The sequence below is a fragment of the Notechis scutatus genome, chromosome Z (genome assembly GCF_049901735.1).
Source record: "Notechis scutatus isolate UNSWTSFEM ecotype Mainland chromosome Z, rNotScu1.2, whole genome shotgun sequence".
NCBI lineage: Eukaryota > Metazoa > Chordata > Lepidosauria > Squamata > Elapidae > Notechis > Notechis scutatus.
Genome location: NC_142025.1, coordinates 88,684,953 through 88,712,858, shown reverse-complemented (window position 1 = coordinate 88,712,858; position 27,906 = coordinate 88,684,953). Strand labels below are relative to the sequence as shown.

At 43.0% G+C, this 27,906-nt stretch overlaps 1 protein-coding gene across 1 annotated transcript; it reads right to left on the bottom strand.

Annotated features, from left to right (window-relative positions):
* Positions 1-7,580: 7,580 nt before the first annotated feature.
* Positions 7,581-24,319, bottom strand: LOC148128972 (B-cell antigen receptor complex-associated protein beta chain-like). The gene is made up of 6 exons (XM_087948285.1): positions 24,161-24,319; positions 20,607-20,657; positions 19,610-19,894; positions 10,137-10,255; positions 8,848-8,889; positions 7,581-8,351 (listed from the first exon to the last, which is right to left on the bottom strand). Exons 1-6 carry the CDS (start codon positions 24,228-24,230, stop codon positions 8,253-8,255), a joined length of 666 nt encoding a protein of 221 aa, XP_087804411.1. The 5' UTR covers positions 24,231-24,319; the 3' UTR covers positions 7,581-8,252.
* Positions 24,320-27,906: the final 3,587 nt, after the last annotated feature.

Here is a 27,906-nt window from a genome sequence, read left to right as displayed (position 1 = left end):
CACCTTCCGGGCATCGATGGTCGAGGAATGGCCGATGATGACAGTTTGATGGGTCTCCTCTCTCCACCGTGTCTCGCTGAGTCGCTTGCTTTGGCTGTCCCGGCTCCACCGGCTCTCGGTGTGGCGGTCTCTGGTCCTGGGGGGCTGCCGTCTCGTTGTCGAGGGCTGCTGTCTCGTCGCCGGGGGCTGTGGTTCCTCTTGTTCCAGCATACCTTGGCGATGTGCCCCTGCTTATCACAATGCCGACAGATGGCGTCGAGGAATCGGCATTCTGAGCAGGGGTGATCGCCGCCACAGCCGGCACACTGGAACCCCGACTTACGACCTCTCCGTTTCCACCGATCGCGTTCCGCCTGGAGTCGGTGGATCTCCTCGTCCTCGGTTTCGGAGAAGGAGTCGACGTCTCCATGGTGGGTGGTGGTGGTCGTCCTGGGGCTTGCTTCTGGGTGTTTCTCTGGTGCTAGGGTCACTTTGCTGGTTGCTGGCCAGTCCGCTGCGTTCATCTGCCGCATCCGAACTGCTGACTGTTTGGCTGCTTCGGATGCAGTTGCTTCGGCAATGGCCTCGGTGACGGAGATGTCGGCCCTCGCCATCAGTTGGCTCTGCAGGATGGGGTCTCTGAGGCCGAGGACCACGCGGTCTCGTAGAGCCTCGTCCATGTTGGTGAAACCGCACATGCCTCCGAGGTCCCTCAGCGTGGCCACGAAATCACTGATGCTCTCGCCCTCTTTCTGGTCCCGCCGATAGAACTCATGCCTTCTGATGAGATTGGGCACGGCGGGGGCATAGTGGTGCCGCAGCAACGGTTCGAGGTCGGCCCAGTCCATCTCCTTTACGTCGGCGGGTTTAGCTAGGGCTTTAGCCATTTTGAACACTGCGGGCCCGCAGTGTGTCAGGAACATGGCCCTTTTTTTCTGTCTGTTGGCATCTTTGAGGTTGCTGCTCCCAAGGAACATTAGGAATCAGTCAATGTATGGTTCCCAATCCTCGGCAGCCTGGTTGAAGGGTGCGGGTGGCGTGATGCTGCTGGCCATCTTATCGGTTGTTTTGTGCTGCTTCGCCACGTGCTTGGTTGGTCTCTTGTCTCACGATCCCACCTTCGTTGCCAGTGTTAGATCGGGTAGATCGGTTCCCACAGAGACGCGAGACCAAAGTGTACATTCAGCTCTTTATTTCAGTGTTAAGACCTGTACAAGATCTTGGAGCCGTGGCAGCCCTTCATATAGGGATTGCTCGCGGCTCGGTGGCCAATGACAGGGCTTTGAATCTCCCACGATCGGCTCGGCCAATCGCGGTTGATTCTTAGCGCGCCAATCACGGCCGTTCAGTTGACCAATCGGGTCGCGGTCCGTGTGGACCAATCAGTATTCAGTATTTGGAGTGTGCTGATATAGAACAGTAACTTGTGGGGTTAATTGACCTTGCATTTACATTTTCTGTCTCTGGAGATTTTTAGTCATCCAAGTCATTATGTTCCAAAGGTACTTTTTCCAGAGGGAAACTTGATTTTCTGGTTTTGTTTGAAGACGTTTGCTTCTCATCTTAGAAGCTTCTGCAGCTTTGACTGGATGGTGGGGAGTGGAATATTATTTTCTTTCTACAAAAGTATTTCTTGCTCCATAGAATAGAGGGACTGCATAGCATGGAACATGCTAAACAAGGTGGCCAATATTATACCAATATCACTTATTAACTTTGGAGCTTTTTTTAAAAAAAAATGTCCTCTAACCTAGTTGTATGTTTAAAGCTGGCAGATTTCTCAGTGTGTATACTACCTACGGAGAACATCCCCTTTTGTTGGGAGCTCTTATTCTCTTCATGGTCCCATTTTTTCTTGATGCATCCTATTCCTCATTTACTAGGATGGCTCATGAAGATCTATAGTTTTTGTGTATATTGTATGTCCCCCCACGTAACAGTCATTTTTGTTGGGAATATGACATACTGAAATTTAACTTTTAACTTCTTTGCTGTGTTGAAGAACCAGAAAAACTTCAAAGGATGGTTAATTTTGGATGTGTGGGCCTGTGTTGCTTATACAGTATTAGCTTATACATGATATTTGCCTAGTTTGGGATTATTCAATTGACATTGTCCTTCTCCTTATTTCTGTATCACTTGTAATCTATGGTCATGTTACAGTCAATGCCGTTAGGATAATACCAACGGATTCCTCTGTATCTCTAATTGCTGTTTAGAACCACACAGCCCTTATTTAGTGTTTGTGCGCTAAATACTTTATGCCTTTTACCACAGTCAGGTTTTTTTTTAGTAGATTTTAATTTTGACTATCTTTTATACTGTATAGTATGTGTTGCTGCCTCTTTTTCCATCATTTTTTAAAAACAAAATTTACTCCTTCCTGGTTATCTATCTTGACATAGTTGCCATCATTTTTGGTGTTTTTATTTTAATTATTATATTAGGGATTTTGATTTTTTTTCCTTACTAGAAATGCCTACCCTGTACACTGCACTTTTTGTGAGCTGTTTTCCACTGCACCTTTTGTGAGCTGTTGTTAGCTTTTTTAAAATGAAAGTTCTGTATATTTGGTCCCCAATACTGTTGCTCCAAACTTCTTAGGCTTTTATTTATCATTATTTTCTTTTTAATGATGCTGAAAGGGCATATTTTGTTTGCCCTTTAACATCAAGGGGGGGAATTATTGGGGGCACATGACATGGATTTTGTAACTTGTTAACTAACATAGCTACTTTGTATTCTAATTTGACTTATTCTATCTTTTTCAAAATGATGTTCAGGCTCATTACGACTGGAATGTAAGAAAACTGTATGGATTGATTGATAGCTTTTAACATTCCTAAACTGAAAAGATAAACTTGCTGGAGACTATATCCTGATAAGACTGGTTTGCCTCATTGTGAACTCCAAACAACCATATTATAATTTATGCTTCTTCTGACATAATCTCATTTTAGTGAACATGTGTGATATTATGGCATGCAAATATACAATATGTTTGACTACATGAAACTGATTTCTTATGCAAAGGGGACGTTACTTTTATCTTTTCCCATCAACTTACTTAAATGCAACTTAACTTGCATTTTCCTTGTTGTGTTAATTGTAGAAAGGGAAGTAAAATTGGTCTCAAAACTATCCAGGGGTGGGATTCATTTTTTTTAACAACCGGTTCTGTGGGCATGGCTTAGTTGGTGGGCATGGCTTGGTGGTCATGTTACTGGCTGGGCACGGCCACCTCAACATCACTCACATCGAGACACGCATCTCCTCGCCTGGCCTCTCGTGAGTGTGGGGATGCTGCAACAGTCGTAAGTGTGACAAACGGTCATAAGTCACTTTTTTCAATGGTCACTCCACACAAGCAAAGTACCAGCAAAGGAGGGGAAAACAAACTCCAGAGAAGTTCCTGAGACAGGAAGTCTAGTCCTGCCAAGAATGTAATAAGGGTTAACAGAGAGGCAGTTTCTATAAGCAACACCAGAATGTTTCCTTCCTGCCTTCCTTACAGGATTAGGCCAGTAATTTTTTCTAACAACCGATTCTCCGAACTGCTTAGCGTGTTAACAACCAGTTCTAGCGAATAGGTGCAAACTGGTAGAATCCCACCCCTGAAGCTATCCCTTTTCATAGGGAGATCCCAATTTATCAGAGTACCCAAATAAACTGCTTTTAAATGATCATCCAATTCAGTTGCTTATTGGGAAAGTAAATTGAGGAAGAACCTTGGGCAGATTTGGCTATCAGTGCTTTAACAGAGGTTTCCCTTAAGATCCAGTCATTGGTATATAGAGAAAAGAGCAAGGGAGAGCACAGACAACCCTTAGGGACCCTATGCTAATTCCCAGAAACTAGAGATAACGTTCTCTAGATTCGCCTGCTGCTTCCTTCCTGTCACAAAACTGACAATCCACCTACAAATATGAATAATTTTTAATATAGTTAATACAGATAAATATAACCCATACAAACAAAAGGCTTCCATAATATTTAAAAGTGGGAACAGGTCCTGAAACAAAAGTTTAAGAAACACTGAACTCAAGTGATCTTTGCCATCTTAGTTCCATGCTGGGCCTGGAAACCAAAAAGAAAGGAATATATTTAATCTACAATAATTATTAAACACATCTGGATTCTGAGAATGCCTCTTAAGGAGGGGTGCATTGCAGCCTCCTTCACGACTGTTTGGCTATCCTCTCCTAAAGCAAGTCAATAACAACTTCATAGATCTAGTTCATCATGCTTTTTTGTGCTCCCCCTTGCAGGAACCAAGAGAGTTGTTGGAAGAAATTTCCTTCTGGGTTCAGTTCCAAGTGGGGAAAAAGACACTGGAAACATGGAGGCTGTTTGGAAGGTTTAATGGTGGACAGGATCACATGGAGCTCCAGAGTGAAAAGGAAGGATGATCACATGCTTCATGGTGAAGGAAGAGATCAAGAAGGGGCTGAGGGGCTGAGAGTGCCTAGGTTTTATAAACTTCGTTGGGATTTGAATTGGAGCTTGTATTCTGATTGGTTGTCAGACTCCCATGAGGCCATGCAGAGGCAACTCTGTAGACTGTCCTGAGTTCCAGGCTTGGTTGAGGCTTGCTGGATGATGATGCACTGAAAGGGCTTTTAAGCAATTGCTATAGCTTTACCTGGAGATCTTTGTCATGTAAAGTATTTTGGCCCAGGCCTTAATGGCCCACCCATTAACAAAGATGGGGGTGAGCTTCTGCTTCTGAGGTGAGTTTCTGCTTCTGAGTTTCTACTCTTTTTAGAGGAAATATTCTGCCTTTTTAATATTTCCCAGGATATTTCATTTTTCTAGGAGAGGGGTGGGTGCTAACTTCCTACAGGGTCAAAGGTTGAACCCACAAGTGATAGGATCATGTTACAAAGCATCTTTTTCAGAGGTCAAAAGGAATCCCAGACAATATGGCCAGACGCTGCTCCAATCGTCTTCACGGACTCCACCCATCAAGAATCTGAGAAAGTTTATTGTGGAATCTAGCAGATAGACCCGGTTCCATTAATCAGAATCAGAATAATAATCACTATTTTAAACCTCACTGATACTGCCTGACTTCAGCAGAGGTTACACAAAATGTCTTGAAGGAGGTTGCTATGCGCCTCTTCTTAAAATGTGCTCTCAAAATCCAGCAGTGTTTAATAATTATTATGGATTAAATATTTTTCTGTTTGATTGGTTTCAGGTGGCAAAGGTCTCTCTAGTTCAGTGTTTCTTGAACTTTTGTTTCACCTGTTCCCACTTTTAAGCTTTTTGTTTATATGGGTTATATTTATCTGTACTCACTATATTTAAAAAAAATCATATTTATGAGTCTGCTCTAAGCATGACTAAGCCAATATCTAACTTTTTGTATACATTTTTTGTACTTAGTCCTTAAACAATTTATTATTCCTTTCCAAAATATTAGACAGTACTGAAGAAAGGAACACTATTGCTTTAAATAGCTAAATTAAATATCTGGTTAAGCAGGAGTCAGTTGTGTCCGTTATTTTGGAGGCTAGTTTGAGCCTCATCATGTGGGACATAACACAAGTCTGCCTCTGATTGAGCCCAGTATGTGTTTCCTTTATACTGGTGGTTGGGCTTGAAGGCTGCAGTGGGCTTTGGATGATTTGGAGGGTCTTCCTTCCTTCCGTATCTTTTTTCTATTTGTTGTTGCACAATTCAATTTCCATGCATTTTCCTCTTTAATTTTCAAAAGCAGAAAGTCAGAAGAAGTTCAAAATAGGTGCTGAGGGACTACTCTTTGTTACTTACCTGTATCATGGTGTAAGAGACTTGCTAATTCTCCATAGACCAATGACAATTGGACAATCTCTTGTCCCTCCTGGAGTTAACTGAGGATTGTAGGCAATGGTAAAAATAACGGTGAGGGTGTATCATTTTCTTATCTGAGATCCCCAGGATTCTGTCTCTACAGGGACTGTTGTGACTGATGGTCATTGATAGCCTTGTGTTCCCTTATCTGTCTTTCAGTTGGCATAAAACAGGCTCTGGGTTTGGCTGGTTCAGGACAACTTAAGTTTTCACAGACTGGGAGAAAAAGTGGGACATTGACTTTTAAACGGAGCTGAATTTGAATCCCAGCTTTGAGATTCATTACAAATTGAAAAATACTGAGAGGTAGAAGCAGACTAGAAAAGGCACAGTAGGCAGAACTGAAACTGAATTATGAAAATTAACTTTTCGACTCTCTGGTTTTGTCTGTTCATGAAGCTGCTTCCCCCAGTCCCCCTGCTTCACACATCCATTTTTTTCTTCTGAGAAGAGGAGGTATTTAGCTATGCTTTGTGAAAAAACAGGAAGTAAATGGTTTCAGTCAGTAATTTGCAGAAAAATATGCCCAAAGAGTATGAAATTGAGCATCCCTGAAACAGTTAAAAGGACCTTTGGGGCAATGTCTTATTAATAACTGGATACATTTTTTATATGTGGAATGTGGGTTCGAATTGCCACTTTCTTGATGTGAAGATTATTGAGTGGCAGGGTAACCTTAGCAAGTATGAAAAGATAATACAGGGTTAGTTATTGTTTTCTTATGGACTTTATCAGGTCAAGTAATAGAAAAATCTCTTGCAGTATCTTCTGCTTCAAACATTCAATGGAAACACTTGATCTGGATTAGGAAAGAACAGACACATATTGTTTCGGAGGAAGGGTTAAATCTGCAAAACAACACAACACAAATTCTGGCCCTTAGTACAAAAGATGGAGCTTGTGTTATGACTTCACAATAAGCCTTTCACTATTTTTGTATTGGAAATAGATGTCTATGCAAACATGGTTCCATTTTGGGCAGCAAAATACCTCTGCCCAGGTCAGTTTTTAGCAGATCCATTTTGAGCAACACAATACTTCTGCCCAGGTTGGTTTTTAGCAAAGCCCCTGTGCTTGCCAACAGTGACTAGGTCTCTATTTCAAATGTCTATGGAGATTCTCAGTCATCCAGTTCATGGTTATCTCAAAGGTGCTTTTTCAAGAGGCACCTGGATTTTCTAACTTTTCTTTGAAGATGTTTCACTTCTCATCTAAGAAGCTTCTTCAGCTCTGAGAGCTGAAGAAGCTTCTTGGATGAGAAGTGAAACATCTTCAAAGAAATACCAGAAAGATTAGTTGCCTCTTGAAAAAGAACCTTTGGGTCTCTACTTCAAAAAGGGTTTAAAAAAAATACTTTGGTTTTTGAAATGCAACCTCTGAAGGTTTTCCCACGGACACATGTGTTCACCTAGGAATAAAAACCTCTGCAGCCCTTACCATCCATAATATATCATTCTTCCAACCTGGTGCTTTCCAGATGTGTTTGAATTAAACTCTTGTGAGATTCACCCAGATTTGGCAACTGAAAATGCTGATTGTTTAAAATCAACCCAGCAGGAGGGCACTTGGAGCTGCCATAGACCCAAAACATAATTATTTACAAATAGTTCTGTTGTTCACTGCCCAGGTGGGAAATGTGGTTTCTAAGAAATTGCTTGTGCATATTAAGCTAAAAATGTTTCCTCTTCAGAGTTCTGTACTGAAGAAATTTGAAAACACAATTTTTTAATGTTTCTGGAACAAAGAAGTAATATGCTACCTCAAAGTTTGGAAAAAAAGATTACTAGTAAACATTTTTTTATTATTTTGAAAAGTTCAGCATATATGTTTGAAATTCTTTCATAAGGATGCTAGAGACTTTTTTAAAAACATGAGCCTAAAAATCCTAACTGCAAAACTGTAAATCTCAGCAGGAAAGATTGTGTCCTATATAGCTAATATATTCCAGATATTCTCACCATAGCCATCTTGGGAAGGAATTCTGGGAGTATTCTGGAGGGTCCTGGGTTAAAGAAGCTGAAGTAATGGGATGTTAGATATTAGTTTATCAGATTCAATCCTCTTTGCCTAGGCAGTTGGGAATGAGACCAGGAAACTGCTCTATTAATTAAAAAGATGCCATTTGGGGAAGGGAATGCCAAGCAAACTCAAGTCCAAAAGCCCATCTAGTCACAAATTCATTCATCTTCTCAGCTCTTTTTGCTTCCATTTTTATGGTGTGCTCAAATTGTCTCTGTCTCCCTTCTCCCCGTTTGAATGACTTGGATTCAACTGTCCCAAGGAATCTGGTGGATACTGCTTTTTAGTAGTTTCTAGCAGATCAGCTGCAAGCAAGAGATACGCACATTTTTAAAGCTTCTCTAGAGTAGAATTTTTACAGGGGATCCTGGTTGCCCCAAGAATGGGTGTCCCTTTGGTTAAAGTCAGCTGCTGGCTTTTTATTCTTCACATGGATGTTCCCCCAAATCCCACTTCTCTGGTCTGTCTTGGTAAACACCAATGTCTTCATACGTATCGGCTAGTTCAACCGTCAGCCCCTGTAGAAGAAGAAAAATGGAGCCAGCCAATGAACGGAAAGTGTGCAAGCCAAGGCAACAAAGCGCTTTGTTTGTGGAGGGGAGAGTTAGAATCATGCTGTCCAACTCAATTTTGTTCTTTCTGCACGCCAGTAAAAGAACTGCCCCAAAAATGTCCTACAGGGACATAAAAGGAATCCTCCTTAATGAGACAAAAGGCCCATCCAGTCCAGTTCTTGACTTAGCAGATTGTTCAGCCAGACGTCAAGAATGAAAGAAACTGACTTCTAAATTAGATCCATAATCCATTCAAGGCAGAATTATTTGTTAAACTGGCAGTGGTTCCCCAGAGTTCCAGATAGGGTTTTTCTGGAGAAGAAGGGAATTCAAGATTTCTACGTATAAATAGAGACTCCAGTTCTCTGGCCTGAAGACGTCAGGCAAGCATGGAATATGAAGAGAAATGCCTACAATTTTAGTGTAGTTAAGACTAAGAATATCTCACTCTGTTGCTTACCTCGTAAGTATGTTCCTCCCCAGAGGCATCTTTTCTGTCACCCTAAAGTGATAGAGAGAGAGATATAATCAAACTTGAATTAGCTTGACATTTCTTCTGATAATCATTTGAGACCCATTGGCTATGCATTCCTGATCCTTTTCTTTTTAAATTCTTGCTGAACTTATTTATCCAGTAATTGTAATGTTTAATTAAATATACCATATTTAGAAAAAAACATTATTAATAGACAACAGAAAATGCTGACTAATTGGAGAAGATCCTTTCAGATGAAATGTGATGATTTGAAAGAGAAGTTGCTTCTTGGTCTCTGTGCTCACTTTAGGGTAATGTCTGGTTTTGAAATATTTGAGATTGTTTCTGAAGTCCATTTGATTATGGGCAAACCCAGGAAAACATTATGTTCACCATCTGCTTTGTAAGGTCCTCTTACCCTACCTTCCAGCTTGGGCTTTGTGTTCATATTTTTCACAGAATATATGCTTCATCCTAAGAAATGTACCTGATTTTACCTCAGCCCATTATCTCAGCTTCTTTTTGGAGGATTTGTTTCAGTGTCTGTTCATGATGGAAACTGTAGTCCAGTTACTCTAGGATCAGGCTATGGCATCCATAAGCGTGAGTGAGGTGAGGTGAGGTGGGGGAAATCCATGGCTAGAGAAACAAGCTCAAAAGCAGGAGTTTTCTCAGCCTTCTTTAGCAGATTTTAGTTTGCTCAATTTGTTGCTTCTGGAGGCAATGATCTTCAGATAATCAATTGCCAGTTTGTATGTTACTGAAGTATTTCAAGTGTTTTCTCATTTATTTGTTCATATTTTATATTTGTTCATTTATGTAGCAGAACATGAAACAAGAATCAAAATCATGCCAGATATATTATTGTGCTGGTGCTATGTACCAGTGAAACATCCCCAAACATCCTCCAGAAGAGCCAGACCTTAATAGCTCTCCAGAATGAAAATAAGGAAGAGCTCACCCTTGTATCTGGAGTCAACCGTTATAGAGGAAAGGAGCTGAGAGTAAGAAGGTGCACCCTTAGATACTTGCTAGTGGCATTTCCTTGGGGTTGAGTCTGCATGAAAGCCCCCACCCCCGCCCCTAGATTCCATCTTGAGAAAGCAGTCCCACTGTCTTGAACTATATTCCTGCAGCGCTTCAAAATGCCCAAAAGTCCATCCCTTACTCAGGAAGAAGCCACCCACATGCACTCATATCAGAAATCGCCATTATAGTCTTGTTGACCACAAGGCCCCAACTGAACTGCTATTATGAATGTTCCACTCACTTACCTTCCCTTGGGTTAGGAACACGGGCATGCTCACAAAAAGGACAAGAAGAATTGTCTGGATTAAGATGATAGCATCTTTCACGTTGTGACGACTTTGCACTTGCTCATAGGTGCTGATACCTTCAAAACAACAAGATGAACCCACTTTACTTTTGTGCTTTGCTTATCATAACATGTAGTCCTCTATCCTAGGACTACATTGACAGAAATACCCAATTCTGACCACTGTTTTCATTTCCATCTTTGGAATGAAAATAGTCCTGTACTATCCCAGGACAGAATTCAAATCCTGTGATGCAATTTAGGTGCCACATGTGTGTACCTAAATATCCTTAGCTTGTATAACATTTCAATTGTAAGGGATGTAAATTTAGGAAAGAATATGGAGATTTTGAAAGAGGTCAGATATCTTCCAGGTTCTACTGCCTGCAGAGACAAGGGGTGTATTTTTAAGATAGTCAAGAATGCTAGTAAGGACTGTGATGTTGATGCTATTGTACATCTTGGCACCAATGATCTGCCTTAAAAAGATGTATTTTCTGTGCAAAATGATTTCCAGAGCTTGGGGAAGGAACTTAGCAGGATAGGCTTTAGGCTTATCTTTTTAGAGGTTTACCGGTATATAAGGAACAAAAAGGAAAAGGCCAGTGTATAGTGAAGTTCAATGTGTGGCTAAAGAAGAGGTGTAAAAGGGAAGGCTTTGGTTATATTAATCACAATGTCTGCAGCTGGTCCAATGAAAAACTACAAAAATTGATGAAAACTGCCTGGAATGCATTTGGGTCAATGTAAAGGTGGGGGGGGGAATGACATTATCATAGGTGTATAATATAGGCCACCCAACCAAACAGAGGAAATAGATGAACATTTTGCTAGTCAGTTAACTGAGGAAGCACACCACAATAGTAATGGAAGATTTAAACTATCCTGACATCAACTGGAAGACAACTCTGCACCAAGTGGAAGATCAAACAGGTTCCTGACAAACCTAGCAGACAACTTTGTGTCATACATTGCAATCATACATTGCAATGTCCTACCTGTCAATGAATACTTCAGCTTCAACCATAACAACACAAGAGCACACAATAGATACAAACTCAAAGTAAACCGCACCAAACATGATTGCAGGAAATACGACTTCAGCAATAGAGTGGTCAATGTCTGGAATACTCTACCCGACTCTGTAGTTTCTTCCCCAAACCCCAAAAACTTTAACCTTAGACTGTCTACTATTGACCTCACCCCTTTCCTAAGAGGTCTGTAGGGGGCGTGCATAAGCGCACCAACGTGCCTACCGTCCCTGTCCTATTGTTTCTCTTATTCTTTTATTTTTCTTATATGTAACCATTTCATGTATTCACAACTATGTATACATTTATACTTATTATCTTGTAAACAATTGGCAAATCAATAAATAAATAAAATAAAAATAAATAAATAAATAAACTTTGTGTCCCAAAAAGTAGAGAAGGGAACTAGGGGATCAGCCATATTGGACTTAATTCTCACTAACAGAGATGAAATGATAGAAGGTGTTGAAGCTACAGGAACCTTGGGGTGGGGGTGATCATGCAATATTGGAATTCAGCGTTATGCAAGCACAAGCACTAGAACAAAGTCAAACTAGAGCCTTGTATTTTAAGAGAGCTAATTTCAATAAACTTAGAGCTTGGGAAGGATTCCATGGATAGAATCCTCAAGGGAAAAACAAATCAAGAAGCTTGGAAAAATTTTGAAAATTGAGATTATAAAAGCCTAGTCTAGCACAGTACCAATGAAGAAGAAAAATAATAGCTCTCAAAAGAAACCAGCATGGCTGCACAAAGAACTCTGACATATTGAAGGACAAAAAGGACAAGTATAAAAATGGAAAGAGGGGTACATAACTAAGGCAGAATACCAACAAAGAGCCCAAGACTGCAAAGATGAAGTGAAGAAAGCTAAGGATCACAATGAACAAAGGATTGCAACAAAAGTAAAAGAAAAATAACAAAAAAACTTCTCCCAATATGTTAAAAACAAGAAAAAAGTCAAGGATACAATTGGTCCATTGCTGGGAGAAAGTGGCAAGAAGGTGACAAGCAACAGGGAGAAAGCAGAGCTACTTAACTCATTTTTTGCATCTATCTTTACACAAAGGGAAAAAAAACAGTCCAATCTATCAAAGCAGCACCACAAAAAACAGATTAGGAACACAAATTAAAATAGGGAAGAAAATGGTAAGTGAGTACCAGTCTACCCTAGACGAGTTCAAATCACCAGGAACAGGTAGAGTGCACCTCAAGGTTCTAAAGGAACTGGCAGATGTGATCTCAGAACCACTTTCAAAGATCCTGGAGCACTGAGGAACTGCCAGAGGACTGGAAAAGACCTGATGTAGTTCCCATATTCAAAATAGGGGAAAAAATAGATCCAGGAAACTACAGATCCATCAGCCTGACCTCAATACCAAGGAATATTCTGGAAAAGATAATCAAACAATGAATCAGTGAATACCTAGAAGCAAACAAAATAATAAGCAAAAGCTAACATGGCTTTGTCAAAAACATTGCCATGCCCCTGGTGGAGTCTGACTCTGAGGAAGAGGAGGAACAGCCAACAGGGAGTGGGAGTGTGGCTCCAGAGGTGGTGGAGGAGGCTGGGGAAGGCCGGAGGCCGGCTGAGCAGTCAGAGGAGGATCCAGGCCCATCCCCTATCCATCCTAGGTCACACAGGGAGGAGAGGATCAGGGAAAAGCGAGGAGATTACCATGGCTTGCAGGTGGGACCTATGTATATAAGTTTGCAACTGCGCAGTTAGAATTGCTGAAGTCAATTAGTGTTTACCTTGAAAGAGGTTTATCTTTGCTGGTGTTCTTCCCATGGACTTTTCTCAGTTATTTTCCTGGAATTATCTTGGCTTGCTTCGGAACTCTCATCAATGCGGTTTGTTTTGGTTTTTTGTTTGCCTCATTATTTATTTCTGTGACTTTAAACTGTGGCTAATAAAACAGTGAAGTTAAGTTGAAGGCTTTACCGGACTTTAATATATGTTTTGGGTTATTTTGAGAGACTACGGGTCATCACATTTTGACTTCAGCCACCCCTTCAACTTATTTTTGCTTTTTGTGGGGTGACCATGGATCAGCTCAGAGCAGAGATTACCCAGTTAACCCAGTAAATGGCTCTTTTGACTGCACAGATGGCACAAATGCAAGCTTCCCGGCCACGCTGAAAATGCCCAGTGGCAGTGCCAGATAAATTTGATGGTTCGCTGGCCCAATTTCCAGCATTTTTGGGCAGGGTCAGCTTTACATGAGCCTTCAGCCTGAGGACTGTCCCACTGACCGGGATAAGGTGGGGGTTTTGATTAGTTTGTTGTCAGGCTCTGCAGCACGTTGGGCGATGCCTCTGCTGACCCAGCCCAACCAGGTGTTGGACAATTATGCCGAGTTTTGCCGTCAGTTTCAGGCCATGTTTGAGGACCCTGTTCAAAGCCAAACAGCAAACAGACGTTTGAGAGAGTTGGAGCAGGGGCGTGGCTCACTCATGGATTATATTGCTAGTTTTCGGGTGGTTGCTCAGGATGTACAATGGAATGAGGCAGCACTATTAGATCAGTTCCAGGAGGGTTTGTCGTTGGAGCTTCTGGATGAGTTGGCGTGCACTGAATGCCCTCGCACCCTTCAGGAGCTCATGAATTTGTGTCTTCGTATCAATGCTAGACTTCAGCAGCAACGGGTGTGATGACGGACAGAGACTGTATCTGTTTCCAGCAAGATGACGCCCTTGGTGGAAGTGCCTTTGGAGGAACCCATGTAGTTGGGGGCTGGCCACCCTCACCTGACTCAAGTAGAAAAGAGTAGACGTCATTGTGATGATTTATGCTTCTATTGTGGCAGTCGAGGCCATTTTGCGGTCAAATGTCCTGTTAAGACATCCACAGCAGTGACATCTGCAGTGGCGGGAAATGAGCATCGGTCCGCCTATGGGGGTCTGCAGATCGGGGTGTAAAGTCCATAGGCCTGCCATCTTCACCAACCTTGCCACCCTTGCCACCTTTGACATCTTCGACATCTCCACCACTATTAGTGAAGCATCTTGTGCTGCAAGCAAGTGTGTTCGTGCCTGGTGTGGGAGCAGTGGAGATCCCAGCTTTGGTTGACTCAGGGGCCACAGCCAATTTCATGGATGCTCATTTTGTCAAGCAGTGGTTCATTCCTCAGCAACAGGTATCCCCACCAGTAATGGTAGAGACGATTGATGGTCGGCCCCTTCATTCGGGACCTGTGGTTGCTGCAACCAAACCCCTTTGCATGCATATTGGGCAGCATGTGGAGGAAACTGTGTTTTACACTGCCGCAGTGCCTCATTTTCTGGGTGCTGGGTTTGGAGTGGTTACAGGCCCATGACCCACAGATTGTCTGGTCGTCTGGAGCTGTGCAGTTCCTTGATAGGAAGTGTGCCAACCATTGCTTGCGCTCCTGTGTAGGGAGTGTGGCTACACCCGTGGACCTGGATCTACCTGCAGAGTTGGTGGACTTTGCTGATGTGTTTGGGGAGAAGGAGGCGGATCAGTTGCCTCCGCATCGGGGTTATGACTGTCTAGTCGACCTGTTGCGCAATACAAAATTGCCGGTGGGTCGGATATATTCCCTGTTGGAACTGGAGTTGGCCGTGTTGCGGGATTTTATTGACAAGAAGCTCCGGAAAGGGTTTATCCGGCCTTCTACCTCCCCATTGGCTGCACCGGTGCTTTTTGTGAAAAAAAAATAGGGGGAGCTATGTTTGTGTTGTGATTACTGCAAATTGAATGCAATCACAGTGAGGAATCGATACCCGCTTCCCCTCATCCCTGAACTGATTGAGCGGCTTTGTCAAGCTAAGATCTTTACGAAGTTGGATTTGCGTGAGGCCTACAATCTGGTTTGCATTCATGCAGGGGACGAGTGGAAAACAGCTTTCTGGACGAGGTACGGGGATTTTGAATATACCGTGATGCCTTTTGGATTAACCAATGCCCCAGCTGTGTTCATGCATTTCATGCATGATGTTTTCCATGATTTGTTGGATCAATTCGTGGTCATTTATTTAGATGACATTTTGATTTACTCAGACTTCCTGCAGGAACATTGGCAGCATGTGCGGCTAGTGTTGCAACGTTTGCGTGATAACCACCTGTTTGCTAAGTGTGAGAAGTGTCAGTTTGCACAAACCACGATTGACTTCTTGGGATATCGTATTTCATCTGCTGGGGTGGAAATGGACCCAGAAAAAATTCAATTGTTGCAGGAGTAGGAACCTCCACAGCGGGTTAAGGATGTGCAACAACTGTTGGGGTTTGCGAACTACTACCGCACATTTATCCCCCGCTTTGCTGCCTTGACTGCTCCCCTTTCTAATCTGCTCAAGAAGGGGGAGAAGTTCCATTGGGGTGCTGAGGAGCAGGCAGCTTTCGAGGCATTGAAAGTCACCTTTGCTTCTGAGCCTATCCTCAAACACCCTGATCCAGGCCAGCCATTTGTGGTGGAAACAGATGCTTCTGATGTGGCTGTTGGTGCAGTGCTCCTCCAGGCTTATGCTCCCGCAGGCACCTTGTTTCCGTGTGCTTATTATTCCTGTAAGTTGTCGGCTCCACAGCGCTACTATACAATTTGGGACAAGGAGCTATTGGTGGTTAAGGTTGCTTTTGAGACATGGTGGCACCACCTGGAGGGGACTCGTCACCAAATCAAGGTTCGGATGGATCATCACAATTTGGAACACCTACATACAGCTCGGACATTGAACCAGCGTCAGGTGAGATGGTCCTTATTCTTTGCTCGATTTGATTTCTGGGTGACCTATGTTCCGAGTGGAGGGAATCAATGCGCCAACACCCTATCTCGGAAGCCCAAGTTTACCCAAAGGGAGGATAAAATCTTGCCCTGGACGGTGATTCCGTTGGAGCGGTTTGCGGCCACCGAGGAACCTGTGGACCTTCGAGTGAGGATTCAGGAGGTGCAGTGGCAGGACCCATTTGTGACAGCTCGATGTTGAGAATTGGATGAGAATGGGAGACAAGAGACTCCTTGGGCGTATATTGGGGACCTGTTGTGGTTCCGTGATCGTATTTATGTGCCTGGACGTCCTCTTCCTGGCCTTATCCTACATCAATGTCATAATAGTCCGGCGGCAGGACACTTTGGGGTGTTCAAAACACCGCACCTCATCTCTAGGACATTTTGGTGGCTGAGACTTAAACATGATGTGTCGGGATACGTAGCGTTCTGTGGGATCTGTCGCCAAGCCAAGTATGCTCCTGGTGCGCCCCCTGGTCTATTGTAGCCCTTGCCCATGCCAGAACGACTGTGGGGGGCAGTTTCATTGGATTTCGTCATTGAGTTGCCACCATCGAACGGTGCCACAACCATTTTGGTGGTAGTGGATATGTTGACTAAAATGGCCCACTTTATTCCATGTGCGGGTCTTCCATCAGCCAAGATAACAGCTCAATTGTTTATCTCCCACATTTTCCGGTTGCATGGGTTACCAGACCGCATGGTATCAGATCGGGGGGTACAATTTATGGCACACTTCTGGCAGACCCTACTCACGAAACTGCAGGTTCAGGAGTGTCTGTCGTCTGCTCATCACCCTGAAACTGATGGGGGGACAGAGAGAGTAAATGCTATTTTGAAGCAGTACCTCCGCTGTTTCAGCAATACTTAACAAGACAATTGGGTGGAGGTGTGATCGCGACCCTGTCCTTTCCACCTGGCGCCCTTGCTGCTTTCTGGCTCTTTAGCAACCGGCTTCGTGTTTGGAGCACTGCCGCTGTTTGGAGCTCCAAACAGCGGCGGAAGCTCCAAATGCGGAAGCTCCAAACATGACGGTGGACGATCTTTTTATTTTGGTCTGCGCGAAGTTCAGAGCGAGCATGAGAGGGAGACCGCGATGCCTTGCTAAAGAGCCAGAAAGCAGCAAGGGCGGAAAGGACAGGGTCGTGATCACACGGAGATGCCCAAAGCGCGGAGCGCACATAACTAAAGGCGGCGCATGCAGTTGGCTTGGGGACTACAAGGCAGCATCTGCGCCTCTTCCCGGGTGCGTCTCTAGGCTGCTTCCGGAGCTACGGGATGCTCTCCGTTGCCTACCAGCCCTTCTTCCTTGGGCTCCCTGCCGTGGGGTACACCCAGTTCCTCCTGCAAATTACGCCTCGCAACTCTTCTCTCCCTTTCCTCTCGCTCCAAAAAGATCGCCATCGTATCCCACCGATTCGGGCTTCCAGCCACGTTGTGATCCACTAGTGAGGTTGCCATCTTGGATGGAGGCATCGCAGTCTCCCTCTCTTGCTCGCTCTGAACTTGCGCGGACCAAAATAAAAGATCGCCCGCCGTCATGTTTGGAGCTGCCACTTCCGCGTTTGGAGCTCCAAATGGCGACGGCACTCCAAACACGGAAATGGCAGCTCCAAACGTGGCAGCGTAATGGGCAGAAGGGAAAGCAACAGCGGCGTGTGCAGCAAGGTGTTTGGTGGGAGTAGGGAGTTCTCCGTGCTTCGCCATGATCGCCCGTTAGGAGCGGCTGGTGGCGAGGAATTCCTGCCTGCCGGGCGCTCCTAACGGCAAGTCTCCCCGCCCTTCCCCCTTATTTTGCATATTTTAAAATAGGCCTAAATTTGGGGGGAGGGGCTTAATTTGATTTTATGCCCAAAAAACATGCTGGGCCTTCCTATTGATGGAGGCCGTATTGTTGGAGAAACACGGTAGTAGTAACTGTGAGACGGATCTTGGAGTCCTAGTGAACATCTATTTAAATATGAGCCAGCAGTGTGCTGTAACTGCCAAAAAAGCCAATACAGTTCTAAGGCTGCATTGACAGAGAGAGATGAGAGAGAGAGAAAGAGAGAGGGAGTGGGAGAAAGAGAGATGAGAAAGAAAGATGAGAGATGAGAGAGAGAGAGATGAGAAAGAAAGAGGGGGAGAAAGAGGAATGAGAGAGAGAAAGAGAGGGAGAAAGAGATGAGAGAGAGAGAGAGATGAGAAAGAGAAAGAGGAGAGAGGAGAGAAAGAGAGATGTGTATGTGTGTGTGAGAGAGAGAGTCAGAGACAGAGAGACAGAGATACCTGTTTAAAAGAATATAAAGGGAGCCACAAAACTTGGGTAGGTGTGGGTGGAGGGGGTCATGTGACTGTCAAATTGACTAGGCCCACCCTAGTTTTATGGCTCCCCGTGTTTTCTTTTTTGTGGGAAACAGGTCCAAATGGCTCTTTGAGTGTTTAAGTTTTCAGACCCCTGCTCTAGGAAGAGCAACAAAGATGATTAGGGGACTGTAGGCTAAAACATAAAAAGAACAGTTTCTGGGATTGGATTGCCACAAAGAAGAGGGGGACAATCTATTCTCCAAAGCACTTGAGGGCAGGACAAGAAGCAATGGGTGGAAACTAATCAAGGGAGTGAAGAAAACTAGAACCAAGGAGAAATTTCCTGATAGAATTAATCAGTGGAACAACTTGCCTTCAGAAGTTGTGAATGTTCCAACACTGGAAGTTTTTAAGAAGAGATTGGACAACCATTTTTCTGCAATGATGTAGGATTTCCTGCCTAAGCAGGGGGTTGAATTAGAAGACCTCCCAAGGTTCCTTTCAACTATTTTATTCTATTCTATTCTATTTATTTTATTTATTTATTTTTGTCAGTTGCTTACAAGATAACAGGTATAAGTAAAAACATAGTTATGAATACATAGATAGATATAAGAAAAATAAAAAAATAAAATAAACAATAGGACAGGGATGGTAGGCACGTTGGTGCACTAATGCACGCCCCCTACAGACCTCTTAGGAAAGGGGTGAGGTCAATAGTAGATAGTCTAAGGTTAAAGTTTGTGGGGCTTTGGGGAAGAAACCACAGAGTCAAGTAGAGTATTCCAGACATTGACCACTCTGTTGCTGAAGTTGTATTTCCTGCAATCAAGTTTGGTGCGATTAACCTTGAGTTTGTATCTATTGCTTGCTCTTGTGTTGTTATGGTTGAAGCTGAAGTATTCATTGACAGGTAAGCCATTGCAATGTACGATTTTATATACCATACTTAGATTGGACCAAAGGCAGCGTAGTTCTAGGTTTTCTAGGTCTAGAATTTCGAGTCTGGTGGCATAAGGTATTCTGCAACGAGTAGAGGAGTGGAAAACTCTTCTTGTGAAATATTTCTGGACTTTCTCAACTGTTAATATCAGATACATAATGTGGGTCCCAGACTGATGAGCTGTATTCGAGTATTGGTCTAGCAAATGTTTTGTATGCTCTAGTTATTTTTCTCTTTACCAGAGAAAAAGCTACGTCTCTAGCTACAACAGGCTGCCAGTATGAACAGAGTCCCAGATATTAGCTGGTACATTATTCTCTGGGAACAGAATGTGTGGCCTTGTGCCAAGAAGTATTGTCCATACATAGTGATACCCAAACATGTAGCATCAGAGAGGACAATATTTAGAAGATTAAAAATTTACCCATGACTTTGAGTTCAGTACCACATGATGGCTTCAGTAAGTCCCGGTTCATACAATGGTAGATACCATTGTCAGTGTGCTGGAGTTTGTTGATCTGCATCATTACCACTGAAGTATTTCTGGTCACATGGACTCTGGAGCTGCTCCTAATCTCCTGGTATTTGTCCTTCTCACTCTCTTTATACCAACTTGCCAGAGAGCCAAAAGAACAGCTAAGAGAAATTCGGGCTCCCCCTCTTGCAGCAATGAAACGTGTATTGATCACATTAATGAAACTGATTGTATCTGTGCAAAAGAAAAAAAGCCCACAGTAAGGAGAGAAAGGCGGAGAGCAGATGGAAAAGAAGGGTAAATATCTTTACTGGACTTTCTACCAATGTTCTCCAGCCAGGTCCCCTCTAGAAATGCTGCATTTCTGGGCTCATTACACGCAGCCAGTACCTTTGAAAAGTTCCATGGGGGGGAGAGCTAGTTTTGATTGGGATACATATTTCATTTGTGCCTTCATTCATCTATAGAGCACAGTAGATTGGGACTCCTAACCTATTTTGCTTTGTCTTCACCCTAGAGTGAGACTGACAGGTAGAGCAGGGAACCGGATAGAGTCAGGCATGGTCCTTTCTCAGTTCAGGCTGGCTTTGGGGGATTTGAAGGACTCATCCTCTTACAGAGTCCGTCTCTTTGGATGAAAAGGTAGCCAGATGTGGAAGAGAAGGTATTGGCAAGGCTTTTTAACCAAACACAATACAGGTGGAAATACAGTCCTTAGTTTGGTCCACCGACAAAGAGCCAAAGGTCCACAAGGGCACCCAGTGACCTGAAATAAATTGAACTTGGATTCTTTTACAAAAGCTAAATTGTTCCAAAAATAGCAGCTCTGGTTGCACTCAAAATCAGGCAATCATTTTACAAGTAACAAATAACACAACCTTGGAAAAAAGGATGCTTCAAGAATTAGGAACTGGAAGAGAATATTATCTTGAAAGTACACATATACCTTGTTTTTGGGAAACATTTCTTTCCGTAGAAGCTTTGGTGATTGTCATACCTGGGGAAAGAGGAAAAATGCTCTGGAAAACAGCTACTTTAACCATTCAACTAAAATTGAAATTAGTGCTGTTTGATATTTTTTTTCCTGTCTTCTGTGCCTTCAAGGAAAATGATCTAAACAAACGGAGAGAAAGAATGAAGCAACATTTCCCTTCCCAAATTCTCTCAATTTTGATGCTGGATATGCTTTCAGTAGTTTTTGCGTGTGGAAATGATTGGTGAAGTTGAATATTTTGAATATTAGACCCAAAGATTCAGCGGTTCCAACCAGTGTTCACTGCAATCTGGCAAAGGCTACAAGAGTGGATATAAATTGGTGTTGGCAAGGTATAACACAAAGACTTAGTGCATCCCCCAAGGGAGATAAATATGTGGCCATGTTAACATGCTTCCCTTCAGCCCTTGAGCTGCCAGAAAAGTATACTGACATCCATTGTCCTGCCCCAACAGACAAGCCCTGTTCTGATTCAGAAAGCAGGGTGGCAAGTGTCCTCTTTACAGTTTCAGTGTGGAACAAGATAAAAAGTGGATGCATGGATTCTCCTGGTTTCATTTCCATGACCCTCACAGAGCATTATTATTGCTTAATAATAGTCAAGGTTAGGTGACCTCAAGTTTTTCTGAACCACCAAAGCTGAAGTGGGATTTCCCCATGTTCTCTGAAATAAGCTTTGCTATCAGCACAATGTCGCATACGTACCTTAATGACAATTAAGCTGACCATTCAGAAATGGGGGTGAAGGTCAGGTGTCTATCTGGGCACATTGTCTGAAGTGGCTGATGGGGATGTGTGTCATATGATGAGGACAGAGGGCTTGAAATCATAGTTCCTCTTTCATCCCAGGTCCCCTGCATGGTGTGTTGGCAGCCCAGTTAACAGAACATACACATGGTGGGTGCTAAAACGAGTGATCGACCGTCAGCAGGCCAAACATAATAGTGTGCTGGCTGATAGTCCTCCAGTTTTTCCACTTCAGTGCTTGCTACCTCAACCTTCATGGTCATGAAGAGGGGAACTGGGTCAGCAAGTCTGCAGGGGTGGCAGCAGGTTTTTCATGGATATGGGAGATGTCCTCCCTGTAGCTCAGATACTGCAGGCAACCCAGAAAATTGGCAGGTGCTGAAGAGGGGGAAGGCTCAGTAGAACTGAATAGTACTTCTTATGAACCCACAGAGGTTTCAGCAGCAAAATCATTGAATGGCTTGCCTCTCGGCCCCCACTGATAGGCATTGCAGAACAGCAAAAGTACTCCTCAGGGCAATTGTATTGCTCAAGCCCACATCAACCTCTATCCATTCCATGGACACTTGCACCATCTAATGCATGGGATCAGGTGACAGTCCGAGACAGTGGTGGGATTCAAAAAATTTTTATTATCGGTTCTGTGGGCATGGCTTGATGGGCGTGGCAGGGGAAGGATACTGTAAAATCTCCAGTCAGAGGTGGTATTTGCCGGTTCTCCAAACTACTCAAAATTTTCACTACCAGTTCTCCAGAACTGATCACAACCTGCTGAATACCACCTCTGGTCCAAGTTATATCTAGAGGATTTAAGGACAGCTGGAAAGGAGAATCTCTCTTACTCAATTGACCAACGCCCAATCAACTTCTGTCAGACAGCTAAGTCTTCCTCTCTAATCCATTTGTCAGAACCTGCCTCTTCTCTTGGCCCCGGAAGGGCAATTAGATGTTTTTCTCATGGATGAGAAAATTCACCAGTCTCTGCCTCATAACTTGCATTGCTTTGCATATTCTCCCCTCTTGTTTCTGAAGTGGACTGCTTCCTTCTGAGATTGTTGTGCCATCTCATGGACAGAGGACAGCATGTTAAACTGACTGTCTGGATATACTGCCCTGAGAAAAGCAAGTGGCAGAATGAGATTAAGTGATATCTGAATCCAGAATTGAAGATCTGCATGAAGGTTTGCAGACTAGAGTGTTTATACCTTTGAAGATAAGGGAGCCTCTAATCTGTCCCTTACATTTCTGACTTTCTATGTTTTCACGACTCACTGCCTATTTCCCACAATGGTACATTTGCAAATTGTATTTTCTTAACCACGATTTACTGATAAACTGCAATTCAATGGATTCATTGCATGTGTTAAGCCAAAATCTAAATAACTATATTATGGCTTAGTATGATCTGTAAACCTAGCCATTGACTGGGTTCATGTATCATGCTAAGCCATAATGTTATTTGATTTTGCCTTAGTGTATTGGGTGAACCCAACAACTGTGGTTTATTCGATAATCCATGATTAAATAAAACATGAGCTAGTGTGATGTGTTAATAAACTTCATAACAATCTTTCTAAAACAGTATATTCTTTTCATGGGCTAACTATTTTTTAAATTATTACAGGAAACAATATAATAATATTCACTTTTCACTTATTGTTATTTGATCATGCTTTAGGCATGCTTTTTCAGTATGAGTTGGGAGTTAAAGATCCCACCTGTTATCCTTAATCTCTGCCCAGGAAGATGAAATCTGGCCAATTCTAGTTGTGCATTTACTAAAAGGTAAAATGTTCAATGCCAGGTAGCTTGAATCCAATTTTATTATTAGGTTGAAATGCAAGGCTTACTTGGAAGGAAGTTCTTTATGCACTTAAAAAAACAGTGCCAGCTTCTTTCCCCATTCAAAGCAGCTGGACAGGAAGTGTTGCAGTTCTGGTAACACAGCCCAATGAACACGGTTATCTTTCCTGCTTCTGTGAAATTTCCCCTCAACAACTCTGGGCATGTGTGGGTGGGAGAGGTAGGAGGGAAATGAAGAGGGTCCTGTGCTCTTTCTTAGACATTTCCATCTCCCACCAAAATTCCCAAGTAATATCTCCACCAGCAAGAAAAAAATACTGTCTTTGTAAAATGTGGATTCTGGTCTTTAGTTACATTTTTGTAAAGCTTAATTTCTAAAATAAAATATGCCCAGTAATTTAGAGAATGCCATTATCTCTTATTTAGTTCAGTATTGCTTTTATTGAATTCTCAGAAGAATTTTCTGCTGATCCCTCTATTAATCTGGTTTTATTTTGCACCTCCCCTTCTCTCTCTTGGTACTTTTTCCTCCAATCTCTCAGAATAACTGGAAAACCAACCTCTGTCTCTTCCAAGTGGGTTTCAGGTGGTGCATTTTGTTTATTCATAAATCAAATCTTCACCTGGGATCCAACTCTCAGCCTTCTATGAATTTAGACCAGACTCCTCAACATAGTATCTGCTTTATCCATTAGCAATACCAATCTTAGTCAACATGCAGTGTGGAAATTCTAGTGCTAGCTTCTGAATGGCATCAATTTAGAAAAGCCAATGAATGTAGTTTCTATCTATCTATTTGCTCATTTAGGCCCTACCATTCAACCCAAAAGACAACCAAATTAGACTCATGAGAGAGGGGGGGAACACATAAAAAAGTCAACTAACATCATTAAGCTGCCTAGGACTTTAAACCATCTTAAGCAATGGATGTGGCCGCAGGAGATGAAAAACCATACCTGTGACTACGAGCAAGAGCCCCAGGGTGGCTCCAAAGTCCCTGCAAATCCAGAAGGAACATACTGCCATAGCTGAGCAAAAGCTGAGATGGAAGGAAGATATCTTGAACTGGATTCAATTGGAGGTTTGCGGGAAAAAAACTTCAGCCCTCTATTTCTTCTTTCTTTTGACAAAGGGCTGAGGCTCCTGGGCTGTTTCCTGTCCATGTAAATTCAGCTGTCATGGTACAGTCCCTTGGGTGACTTCTTGGCAAGGGAGAGCTTTCAACAGTTGGTACATGCTGAACACTTTGATTGGCAAGAACTGAACTTAGTGACTGGGTCTCCCATATAAAGTGGGGGAAGTTATTCTGGTTCACCACCATTTCTCTTGTTGAGGATATTGTGCTTTGAATTGTCTTATTTTATTTATACCATGCTGTTCCTTTCCAAAGACTCCAGAACAATATAGAAAAGCACATCACAACTAAGAACAATAAGCAACAGAAAGAAGAACAGTAATTGAGTACAAAAGTTGAAAATAATTAATTATGGCTAACACACAGTGATCCTTTCGACCATTTAAAGGCTTTTCCTTCCCCAGGAGGAAATCTATATTTGCTGAACTGAATTCATGCTGACCATTGAATATGGCAGTGAATGCATTTATCCAGCTAGACAGATCCAAGCAGCTGTCCACTGGATGGACTCCTGAGCATAAAAACAAACCTCTTGAATCGGAGAATGGGTGCTGCTTAACTCCTTTTCTGGATACCAGAGATATTTCTGAAAACTCCCCAAAAGGAGATGAGGGGAAAAGGTGTGTCTGATAGGGCACTCCAATTCAATGTCTGGCTATTCTTCGTGAATGCAGCTATCATTTATGAAGTTGTTCCAGTAAAAGAGAGTTGTCATGGATGTTGTGGCAGATGGATGGAAAAGATTCCATTATTTGTTTCTTTCTATAAATTTCAGATTGGTGGCTTCTTCCTACATAGAATTCACAGAATGGGAATTTCCCTCCCTCCTGGCTGTTCCTATGGCCATCCCATAGTGGTAGCTGGGCCTCTGCATTTTACTAGGGAGAAGTAAACCGGTCCCTGCAAGGCAACTCTTATCCCTACCTTATGCTGATCAGGGCTGCCTGCAAAAGGGTCAGCTTGACATGCACACATAGCAGCCCACACAACTAGATTTTATCTTTAAATTTATCAGCCGCTTCATCATCCATTCCTTTTCATCACCAAATCAGGTTTTATGTTAAATTCTTGATGCCAGTAAAAACATGCTTTGGATCAGATGATAAACTACCGTGTTTCTCCAACAATACTTCCACGTTTGGAGTGCTGCCGCTGTTTGGAGCACTGTTGTTTGGTGCTGCCACTTCTGCATTTGGAGCTGCCGTCGCGTTTGGAGCTGCTGCTTCCGCGTTTGGAACCCCACCGCTGTTTGGAGCACTGCCACTGTTTGGAGTTGCCATGTCCGCATTTGGAGCTGCCGCTGCGTTTGGAGCTGCCGCTTCTGCGTTTGGAGCACTGCCGCTGTTTGGAGCGCCACCGCCATTTGGAGCGCCACCGCCACTCCAAACACGGTGGCAGCTCCAAACACGGAAGTGGCAGCTCCAAACATGAAGGCGGTGCTCCAAATGGCGGCAGCACTCCAAATGGCAGTGGCACTCCAAACACAGAAGCGGCAGCTCCAAACGTGGCGGCGGAATGGGCAGAAGGGAAAGCAACAGCGGTGGGTGCCAAAGGTCTTGGGTCTGCAGCAAAGGTGTTTGGTGGGAGTATGGAGCTCTCTGCGCTTCGCCATGATCACCCATTAAGAGCGGCTGGTGGCGAGGCTGCCTGCGGGGCGCTCTAGATGAGGATGCAGGGGGGGGGGAATTAAGTCACCCCCAAAAAATGGCCTAGCCATTTTTTCGGGGCTCAAAAAAACATAAGACCTGGCCTTATTTTATGAGAAACACAGTATATGGATCCTCCCTCTTACTCTATTGCCTGCACAATGTTCTAACAGGACATTTCTTGGACATTCAGAATTAATGTTCAACAGGGACACACGATTCCCACAAACAAGGAAAGCGTTACATCATGGATATATTAGCAAAAGAATTGAAAATAAAAAAACAAAGGACATCATTGAATGGTAATGGAAGGAGCACCCAGGTAAGATGGGGAACTTGCAACTTTTGCCTGCATATGCTCTATTAACCAAGATTGCTTTGTATTTTACCTCACCACTGAGATGGTATTATTGTGGGCTTGTTCTAATGAAATCGGAGATAGCCCACTGTGCCCTTTTTCATATCTAAGAATTAATTTAAAAAGTTTTTAATTAACGATAATTAATTTATGGTAGAGAGTAACAAACAGTTGCTTAGATGGGACCTACTTCCAGTGGGATATCCAGGATGGTTAGGCTTTGATTCCAAACATCCCTCGACAAAGGATGGAGTTAGATCTGAAGCACATTTCTGGACATGAGGATAAAACAGGTGACTTGGATCGGTGTCTCCTTTAAAGCAGCCTTTTCTAATCAGCCTTTTCCAACCTGAAGCTAAATAGAATAATAGACAAAAGCACAAATTACACAGAACTGTAAGATATGCTTCACACATATACATTTAATTACAAACAAATCAGATTTTCCTTTCAAGCTTTATGAATCCAGCCATTGTGATTTATTCCATAAATAATTTTCTGGTCAGTTTGCCACAATGTGGGAACTATGTCATAAAAAGGTCTATCAAAACACTGCTTTTTTTCTAAATATTATAGTATATAATATTTAGACATTTCAAATTGTAAGTCATCTAGAAATCACAGGTGTAGGACAGGCTGGGCTCCTGGCCATTGGCTGTTACAGCAGGCTTCTTCTCATTCTACACAGAGAAGCTACAGTGGTTCTGAATTGCTTCAATGTGAGCAGAAAATAAGGCTGCCTCCTGCTCCTAAAGGCACTGATTGGCTTACAGGATCCAGAAGAAATGGGGAAAACTTGCAAATTCAGTAGGAACAGCTAGGAAGCTGCCATCTTTATCAACACTACCCTGTTTCTCCAACAATATGGCCTCCCCCAATAGGAAGTCCCAGCATGTTTTATAGGCATGAAATGAAATTAAGCCCCTCCCCCCAAATTAAGGCCTATATTAAAACATGCGAAATGGGGGGAATGGTGGGGGGGCTTGCCGTTAGGAAGTACTTTTATTGCACACCCGGATATGGTGCTGCCTGCGTTGACCCCAACACAAAGTGTCCCACCAATGCCGAGGTCAACATCCAAGCCATCACCACCCGCCCGCCCGAAGATGCAAGGGGGGGGGAATTAAGTCACCCCCGAAAAGACGGCCTAGCCATTTTTTCGGGGCTCAAAAAAAAATAAGACCCGGACTTATTATATGAGAAACACGGTATTTGTCAACGTGGAGTGATTATCCTGCCTGGCTGAAATGACTTTAAAATTCCATGAGTGATTTTAAAACAGGAACAGCTACATTTAGAGAGAGTACAACAGCTGGCTATAGACTTCAATTACCAAGTAACTGAAGTCAACCTATGTTAAACACTGCACCCAATCCTGAAGTGTATTTACTCAGATGTAAGTCTCGTTGAGTTTAAATATACTGCCAAAATGACAGGGTTATATTATATTATATTATTTATTTATTTAAACAAATTTAAGTAACCATCCAATTCACACATAAATGACTCCAGGCAGCTTGCAAATTTTTAAAAAATCCACCATATAATAAATCCCATTAAAAA